Below are 10,505 nucleotides of genomic sequence, written 5' to 3' on the forward strand. Positions count from 1 at the left end.
AAATAAAAATTACAGATTTTTACTATCATGCCACACTGCTGTCAGTTACATAAGCATGTACATTGACATTTTAGAGACCAGCTTCCTGAAGACAAATCATATGGAGTGACTCAGCGTAGACGTATGTGCGGAGCTTGAGGTTGCAGCTTACAGGTTTCTGAGTACCATCAAACCAGGGGGAGGTGCAAAGGAACTTTGGGAGGTGTAATAAGATTGTTTCTGAGAAATGCTACAGACAAGGTCAAAAAATACCCAGCTTTGGTAGAGTTTACTCCCCCTTACCCCACCCTGCATCTCTCATTCTCTCTGTTTCAGCCACAAGAACATCTGGCATCCCTCCCTTCATCTTTCACCTGTTTCTCAGGACCTTGAGCTCCTATAAATGGCACCTCTTGAAAGATGTTGATGCAGGCAGTTAGTGTTTGAGCAGCCTGCCTATTTCCTGGCCAGGACAGACAGTTTGCTTAAGCTGCTTGATTTCTCAGAGGATTGATAAGTTTGCCACATGCACCTTCTGCTTATGTAGCACAACATGAGCGTCACGCTGAACCCCCGTGAACCTCTACAGCTTTACAAAGAAAGCCTTGGAAATATTCTCTGCGGGTATTGCTCAACATATCATCACAAAAAGGATGTCAAACAAATGTGTTTCTCTTTTCTTTTAACTGCTCCTGATCCAGTTGAGGTGACCATTACATACATTATATATTAACTACATACGATTTATAACCTGGGAAACTGACATTTTCTTCGTTTCACGTACTAATTACAGAACTGCTATCTAGTCCTGAAAACAACTCTGAACACAGCAGCTTGATTGATAATTTTGTGGGAATAAAGTCTCAGTGTTGATTTTTTTATCGTCTTGTAAGGGTTCAACGAAATAAAATTTAAGACTAATTAAGTTGATCTGACAAGAGGCATAAATATTATGAAGAAATACATGCTCTCCTCAGCATAACCTCTGTGTGCACAGAAACCTGGCATGTTTTATACAAAACAAAAATGCTGTTCTCTGCGCAGTCAAATGGACTTATTTCAAACATGGAACTTTCTCTCAGCCATATGTCTGTTATAAATGATAGTACTGAAGAGAATGGAGAGAGGGGATTCTCTAGATAAAGATTGTGCTGTGTGCTGTGTTTTCATTGTTTCCCTCTACATGTTTCAGCACTGTTCCAGAAATCAGTCATTGTTGGCCAGCCATTTTCACTCATTGTTCTCACAGTGGCCTCCAGTGACTGAGCACCAGAACTTGTGTGAAGTGAATGCGCTCACTAACTGTCCTGGGCCTTTGATTATCAGCCACACACCACACACACCAGCAAGTTTTTACTTTTCATTCAAGTGCATGGAATATGGGAGAGTTCCAGATATTACCAAGTGAACTGTAAAAACAACTCCCACAACATTGCTAATGCACACAATTAAGCGTAATTGGAAATGTAACTAACCGAATTGCACCAGCCAATTTTTTTTATTCTAACAGGCATCACAACCGAGAATTTACCTTGAAGCTTAAAATAAATAACCTAAGTACTATCAATAATAAAAAAAAAAAGTACACACATACATTTTTAATTTTCAGACTTTAAGCCAACCACCTTATACACATTTTATTATAATACATATTTAAATTAAAATTAATCAAAATGTGCCTTTTAATGTCACAACCTAATTAAATATCATAATGAAAACTAAGGAAGTTTGATACATTTTATAGTATGCTGATCCATAAGCAGAAACTGTTCAGGGAATTTCCCTTCACAGCTAGATCGGTTTTAAAGCTCAAATCTCTTGTGCTACATTATATGACCAGCTTCTTGTTAACCGTAATGTTAGGATAAATGGAATATGTGGTCAAAGCTTTTAAGATTTTCAAGTGTCATTTAGCGCATATATATATATATATATATAAAAAATAAATAAAAAAAAAAAATCACATGTGCAAGTAAAAGCTAACTAAAAAGTTGAATTTTTAGCCCATGTGATGGATATAGATCAGAACTATCTAGCTCGAGCCTGCAGCAGAGACTGCTGATTCATACTTGTGCTTTTAAGGGCAGTGGAGACAAACACAGGGGCCAGAGAACCCTTGGGAATAAACACCTCAGTGAACCCGGATCATTCAAACACTTGAAACTATCAGTCTCCACCATTACGAGAAACACTGGAATAAAGTGTTCCTCCATCTCAAACAGCAAATCTACTGTAATAGTCATGACTAAAACTTGAAGTTTTTAAATAAAAATTTAAAAGGATAACTTTATTATAGGAAAAGACTACACAATTTTATTGAAAATATCTATTGGATTTTCATTTTCAAAGAAAAGAACATGAAAAAGTATGGGCTTTCAATACTTTATTTTTCCCCTTGATACACATTTTCCTTATTCTCAATTCCATCCAAAGGAAAATTATAGTGAGGTAAAAGTGCTGAGAAACAAAATGGCACAATTAATCTACATCATAAATCACCACGCCGACATCAGAGCCGACATAACCATTTCAAAATAATAGTGCGACTTCTTCCATTTTTCACTTTTTTTTTTTTTTTTTAAAACTCACAATCATTAGCATCCTCGCAGACAAACAAGACAAATAAATCACAAAAAATGTAAACAAAATCTGCTGAAATCCACAACTCTTTTTGCAACATTGCAAAAGGGCTTCAAAAAGGCCTCAATCATCATCATTAAGACTTGCACTTTAGACAAGCATGTCAAATCCAATAAACCTCCCCTGCACAGTTACAGATGCATTCAGAGCTGCGTTACAAAAGCTCCAACACCTTTGTCTATTGAATAAAGGGTAACACTGGGGAATATAGAATTACAGCTGACAGAGGGGACAAAGAAAATAAAAAGAACAGAATATTAATTCAAAAACAAAAGCATGTTTTCCCATTTTAACACTCCCCTTTCAAGAAACATACTTTACACAGACTTCAAAAAGGAAACGAGCCAAGCCTCATCACATCAGGCCTCATCTATGTGAAGCGCACCTGGACAAGATAAAAAGCACACAAAAGTTGTTTTCACGCACAAAAAAAAAAAAACAGACAGATTAAGGTGAGATTCTGTAGGCCAACTATTAAAAGATAATACGAACTAAATTTTACACGCACAAAAAAAAAAAAAAAAAAAAAAGGGTTCTGAAACAAGAGTATTTGTTCCTGACAAGTGAACATTTTATATATTTTAAATTCCTTGGTAATAAAATGCTTTTCAAACGGTTTCACTTTTCAGGAAGTTGGCTGAACAGGAGTTGTTACCCTCAAGACACACTGTAGCCCTTTATTATGTCCCTGAGACTTCCCCATAAACAAAAATAATAAAAAAGGGCACCTTATAGCTTGTGACAATGACTAGCTTTGGAGTATGATAAGGCCTGTAAAGTGCATTCATTGACATGGGTTCCCAAACAATTTGGCCTTTTTCAGGTTTTGAGAATGCTGTGTATTGCACAGTACTTGCTTTGGTTAGGAGGTTGATGTTGAAATGACGTGAAAATGACTCCGAACAACTGGAATGACTAGACAACAACAATCAGAAAGTACAAGGTGTGACATGAGACTTAAGTGGGACTTAGAAAAATCAAAAGCAATTTTATTTAATGGACTGGCAAAAATTTAATGGCACCAAATTATTCTGAAACCAGAGAGGATGAGCTACAATGTCTCTTCAAATTCCAAATGGGTCAACACACAAAAAGGTGTTGCTGGTTCAAACATTGGTCCACTGTCTTCATGTCACAAAAAAAAAAAAAAAAAAGTGCAGGGCCAAAATACAAAACAAAAACAATGTACGAGTAAAAATCCATTCCAGCTCAATGCACTTTGGGGTGTAACCCACTAAGTGAGAAGCCATCTGACCCTTCTCTCTTTACCCTAGAAGTCTGTGAGCGCAGATAAGAGAAGGAACGTGGCTCTCATGGTTATGTGGCGCATGTGCTTGTTCAAGCTGAAGCAGCAAGAACTGTGGCGCGTGAGCGAGGCCAAGAGGAAACCTGAGGGGCAGGGTGCAGCTGTCCGCCATTACGTAAGAGCGGCTAGCAGAGTACTACCCTTCTCTGAATGGACGAATGTCGAAAGAGTCTACACGTGGGCATGACGGGGGGCCAGAAGACGGACAAGAATAGACATTCACAATTTAATATAGTCTAATTTACGAAAAGCACAGAACTGGCTTAACCCAACTGACAATTGCAATGTGCCTTGAAGCAATAACATCAAATTCATTGACAAAGGACCAAGACAGGAGACGTCGAAGCCCAATAAAGATCAAGAGCAGCAACATCGATTAGCTCCAAAACTGGAAAGGAATCCACACTGACATGCTTTTATGTCCATTTAAATGAGCACGGGTATATCCTTCAGCTACGGCAACCCCTCCCAGACCTCAATTACCAGAAAAGGCTTTGTGACATACCAGCATTCACCCCTCATCTACAGTGACGCTAGTCAGAAGCACAGGAAAGACCGTTGCCCCACTAGAAATTCCACCCCACATGCTGTCCATTCAAGGCACATCCCGAGAGGAGCAGGAAGGGATAATTTTAGAGCCGTGTGACACCATTTGGCTTGGCTAGGCTGTTAGCTGGAGGTCTTGTTACATGCGGCAGTGCCAAGTCTGTTAATGGCCGCAAAAAGCTCAGGAGGACAGATCGTCCAACAGCTGAACCTTGTATGGACAAGCATGATCTCTCGGTCCCATTTAAACAGACACAATGTTAATAAGAGATGAAGGAAGGTTTAACGACTAGAGCTGAGGATCTTCATTAATCTTCATAAAAATAGACTGTTTAACTGCTCTGAACTGCTGGGAAAAGGACAAAGCATCTTTTTGTACATGCTACAACCAAATTCAGTTTCAGTCTCACCTTCGTTGTAACTAGCAAGACCGAACAGGTTTATGATGACAAATTCTCAAAAACGTACGGTGGAACACAAAAGCCTTCAGTATTCATTCACACAGCAATCTGAAGCACATTGCTATGAATACTTTAACATGATTCTGTTCACATTTCTATTTGAGAACAAAAAGAATTTAGCTGCCCACCAGTGTACCAAAAAACAAAAAAACTCCTGATAACTTCAGTCCTAAAATACCTATTATTTCACCTGTGCTCACATTTTTCGTATCTTTTCTTTTACTTTTGTCTTTTTTTTTTCCCTCTCTCTCTCCTCAATTTCTAAGAACATTATTATTTTTGGCCTTTTTATTTTGTAACAGGAAAAATATTAATTTGTCCCAATATGCATTTTCCTTCATTTTTAAGGTTAGCGTATATTAAGGCACTATGGGAATTGTTCCTCTTCAATATGAAAAAAAAAAAAAAAAAAAAAAAAAAAAAAACACCTCTCAGGTCAGGGACAGAGATGAGAGCAAACAAATCTGAAACTTTAGTATATCAAGTAAAAAGAGAAAAAAAAAGAAAACAAAACAATCAAATCACTAAAATATCACTTTGAATCAGAAGAAGTGTCTTGGCACTTCTGCAGAGAAGGAATTAAAAGGAAAAAAAAAGCAAAGCAAAAAAAAAAAAAAAAAAAAAAAAAAGCAAAAAGGAAACACTTGTCATTTTAAATATCCTTTATGCCTACAGAGGGAAACATCCCTTACGGCCAAATATCCGGCTTTCTGGCCAAATCATGGATTTTGTTGTTGAACAAGCATCTTTGAGTCTTAGTTACAAGGCAACCAAGTTGGAATGGACTGGTTACAAGAGGCCACATAGTAGTTGTTGAAGTTGAGGTCTCTGACATACGGAGCCGGCTGGTAGTAGCAGGTGACACTGGATGCATCAGGTATGGCGTTCTGCTCGGCGAGAACGCGAAACGCCATCAGGGAGATGAGGTTAAGTGTCTGCCGCCTCTCGTGTCCCATGAGACACACGGTGCTCTCATTCACGACCCGTCGCAGGATCATGAGGTAGCTGTACTTGTTCTTCTCCTCACCGATAAAGTGGCTTTGCAGATAAGCCTCCAGTTTGCGCTGTTGCTCACCAATGTCGGGAAAGTCAATGAAGAAACGGGAGCACATATAACGCTCCAGGGCCTTAAACTCGTCTTCGTCCGTAGGCCTAAAGTCCCTCACCAGGAGGTTGCAGTATTTGAGCAAACCGCCTCCGCGGATTTCCTCCGGCCTTTTGGTGGCAATGAGCTTGTTCCTGAGGTGGTCCAGAGCCACGGCAAAGTTGCCGTACACACTCTCTCCGACCACAGTAGGGTGGAAGTGCCGAGACATGGTGTTTTCTGAGAAGTCATAGTATGACAGCACGGAGTCCAAAATGATCTGGAAGGAGTCCACACTGAACTCAAACTGTCTCCGGATCGAGTCCACAAACTTAAGTTCCACATTGCGGCCGTAGTTGTTTGACAGTGAGATGAGGGACCAGCGGTCCTGCTCTGTGTAGACTTTGACTAGCTTCTGGACATAGGCCTCTTTCAGGGTCATGGGAGTGATCTTCTCTTTGTTCACCCCCTCTGGCAGAAAGTCCAACAAAGTGCTCAGAACCACATCTTTGATGAGCTGGAACTCCTCTTCCCGAGGAAGGTCTACCCTGAAGATGACGTCCAGGTCTTTGTAGCTCCAGCCAATGTCCTTTTCCAGCACATGACTGGCGGTGGAGCCATTCAGGCGGACATCTTTGACTATAATGCCCCTCCGCTCCAGACGGTTCCTAACCATCTGTACGATATCCTTCAGACGGACCTCCAGGGTGGGAAAGTTGCCACGTCCGTGAACTGGCACGGCCTCCGTCAGCACATCGTTCAAGCGGCTCACTTGCTCCCAGGTAAGCACACTTTGCGACTCACTTTCGCTGCTGGATGAGGCTGAGGCCATGTTTGCCATCTATGCAGTTCCCTGGGATAAAATAAGTGCAAAAACAATTTCACCAACTCGAAAAGAAATCTTTAAAAATCTCTAGAAAAAAAAAAATATAGAGTTATTTTAGTTAGCTAATAAGCCTGAACTGAAATAAAACAAATTAAAGAACATATACATATACACACACAGGTGCTGGTCATAAAATTAGAATATCATGAAAAAGTTGATTTATTTCAGTAATACCATTCAAAAAGTGAAACTTGTATATTAGATTCATTCATTACACACAGACTGATATTTCAAATGTTTATTTCCTTTAATTTTGACGATTATAACTGACAACTAATGAAAGTCCCAAATTCAGCATCTCAGAAAATTAGAATATTGTGAAAATGTTCAATATTGAAGACCCCTGGTGCCACTCTCTAATCAGCCAATTAACTCAAAACACCTGCAAAAGCCTTGAAATGGTCTCTCAGTCTAGTTCTGTAGGCTACACAATCATGGGGAAGACTGCTGACTTGACAGTTGTCCAAAAGACGACCGACCGACACCTTGCACAAGGAGGGCAAGACACAAAAGGTCATTGCTAAAGAGGATGGCTGTTCACAGAGCTCTGTGTCCAAGCATATTAATAGAGAGGCTAAGGGAAGGACAAGATGTGGTAGGGAAAAAAAAAAAAAAGTGTACAAGCAATAAGGATAACCGCACCCTGGAGAGGATTGTGAAAAAAAAAAAAATTCAAAAAATGTAGGGGAGATTCACAAAGAGTGGACTGCAGCTGGAGTCAGTGCTTCAAGAACCACCACGCACAGACGTATGCAAGACATGGGTTTCAGCCGTGCATTCCTTGTGTCAAGCCACTCTTGAACAAGAGACAGCGTCAGAAGCGTCTTGACTGGACTGCCGCTGAGTGGTCCAAAGTTATGTTCTGATGAAAGTAAATTTTGCATTTCCTTTAGAAATCAAGGTCCCAGAGTCTGGAGGAAGAGAGAAGAGGCACATAATCCATGTTGCTTGAGGTCCAGTGTAAAGTTTCCACAGTCATTGATGGTTTGGGATGCCATGTCATCTGCTGGTGTTGGTCCATTGTGTTTTCTGAGGTCCAAGGTCAACGCAGCCGTCTACCAGGAAGTTTTAGAGCACTTCATGCTTCCTGCTGCTGACCAACTTTATGGAGATGCAGATTTAATTTTCCAACAGGACTTGGCACCTGCACACACTGCCAAAGCTACCAGTACCTGGTTTAAGGACCATGGTATCCCTGTTCTTGATTGGCCAGCAAACTTGCCTGACCTCAACCTCATAGAAAACCTATGGGGCATTGTGAAGAGGAAGATGCAATACGCCAGACCCAACAATTCAGAAGAGCTGAAGGCCACTATCAGAGCAACATGGGCTCTCATAACACCTGAGCAGTGCCACAGACTGATCGACTCCATGCCACGCCGCATTGCTGCAGTAATCCAGGCCAAAGGAGCCCCAACTAAATATTGAGTGCTGTACATGCTCATACTTTTCATGTTCATACTTTTCAGTTGGCCAACATTTCTAAAAATCTTTTTTTTTTGCATTGGTCTTAATTGATATTCTAATTTTCTGAGATACTGAATTTGGGATTTTCATTAGTTGTCAGTTATAATAATCAAAATTAAAGGAAATAAACATTTGAAATATATCAGCCTGTGTGTAATGAATGAATCTAATATACAAGTTTCACTTTTTGAATGGCATTACTGAAATAAATCAACTTTTTCATGATATTCTAATTTTATGACCAGCACCTGTATATATTCACTGCTCTCTCATAAGAGAAAAGCTAACCATGAGTCGCAGGCTTTCCAGAAGAACAAAACAAACTCTAAACAGAAACTGAAGCATTTATACTGAGACACTCAGCTGCTCCTCAACTAATTCAACATGCTTCCCAATGAAAAACATCCAAACAAATCCCCCAAAAAAGCATTGATCAATCATGCACACTAATGATTCATTTAAAAGAAATTTCTAAACCAAATGGCTTAAATTGTCCGAATATCATTCATATAGAATGTGTACAGGATTCCCATGATAATTTTAAAACAATCCGAGGAAGAATTTAAAGGATAAAACAAGATTAGGAGTCCTACACAACATTAGAACTCTACTTAAAATGCTTCTTGATACTACACAGCCATATTTTATATATATATATATATATATATATATATATATATATATATATATATATATATATATATATATATATATATATATATATATATATATATATATATATATATATATATATATATATATATATATATATATTTATTTATTTATTTATTTTAGCCTATTGGTAATCAGTGTCTTATTGGGAAATAAACGTGCTAGATCTGATTTTTTTTATTTTTATGTTGGAACAATATAAGAACACTCCAGTAGGAATCCTTTTGGATTGTTTCCAAATTATGGTAGAATTTCACAACAGACCTTTAACGTTAGATAAAGATACATGGCGGTCAGCTCGCAAACTTTCAACAACCTACATTTTATTATAACAGCAGCCAATGTGAGTAAATAAAGCATGCGTACGGTGCAACGCTCCAAACACAACGCATCAGGTTGAAAAAAAAAATCAAAACCGTTCTAGTACGACGTATATATAAAAAGAAAATCGTTTGAAACAGCGCACGTGAGACCAAAAAAGCCATAAACTGCGCGAGATCAGCGTTCAAACCAAATTCTATGCTTGCATTTATTCCGATACACACAGTTTAAAGTGAATCGTCCGACTGCATCCGAATCACGCCGATCAAACGCGTTTATATCAAGTTATAAATATGAAATATGTCCACCTACTGTTGTCAGTAAATCCACCTGAAGTGCTCAGCAACGTGGTCGGCACAAAATAGTGGATGTCAAATAAGGTTTGGCACCAGCACCTCCATCCATCCGTTCGTTCAATCGTCAAACACCAGAGAGCTTCAGTTCTGAAGAGCACACACACATGCGCGCTCTCTTATAACTGCCTGCTAAACAACCTGGTTCTCCGCACCTCCTCTGCGCACTATTTTTCTGAAGCCTTGCCATCAACACACACAGCACACATACAAATATTTATTTTATTTAACTAATAAAATCATAAATAATCTGTCTGTGTTTTACTTACCATTGCTCCCATGCTAAGATTTGCTAAGGCATCTATAAGGCTCTACATGGAATTCAAAAACATACGGCGTTCTATTCGCTGGTATCAATGCGCCAGGCGAAGCCTGTGATTGGCTGAAGAGGTTTTTGTGTTGCCAGGCGACGACTACAGGCACATTCTGCTTTTGCAGAGAGTAGCTAGCTAAAGCAGGTTCTAATTAACTAGAACACGTTTGGTAACCTGAGGTATTTTAAGGTGCATTAAGTAAGCTGGGCTATATCAGTTAAAATATTTAAAGCTCAACCTCTTATTGTTGTCAGCGTGGAAACAGATAGAATAATTTGCTAATGCTTGATAATGATTAGGCTACACGTGTTAAAACAATATATAAATATATTTAATTTGATGATAAAATAAAATAAAATAAAAGGCCAAATTTGTGGTCTAGGAGAAAGAGAGGTGTGTTGTAACTAACAAAAGCATCTGTGCTTTTCTCCTGAAATTCTGCTGGATAGCTTTCGTTTGCACTATATGTTGAAATA

General features: G+C 38.9%; 1 protein-coding gene across 1 annotated transcript; it reads right to left on the reverse strand.

Moving 5' to 3' along the window:
- Window positions 1-2,559: 2,559 nt before the first annotated feature.
- Window positions 2,560-9,897, reverse strand: LOC306876981 (terminal nucleotidyltransferase 5C-like). The gene is made up of 2 exons (XM_079428477.1): window positions 9,675-9,897; window positions 2,560-6,869 (listed from the first exon to the last, which is right to left on the reverse strand). The coding sequence occupies exon 2, from the start codon at window positions 6,855-6,857 to the stop codon at window positions 5,688-5,690; it is 1,170 nt and encodes a 389-aa protein (XP_079284603.1). The 5' UTR covers window positions 6,858-6,869; window positions 9,675-9,897; the 3' UTR covers window positions 2,560-5,687.
- Between the last annotated feature and the right edge of the window lie 608 nt (window positions 9,898-10,505).

Source organism: Barbus barbus (assembly GCF_936440315.1).
Source record: "Barbus barbus genome assembly, chromosome: 11".
Classification (NCBI taxonomy): Eukaryota; Metazoa; Chordata; class Actinopteri; order Cypriniformes; family Cyprinidae; genus Barbus; species Barbus barbus.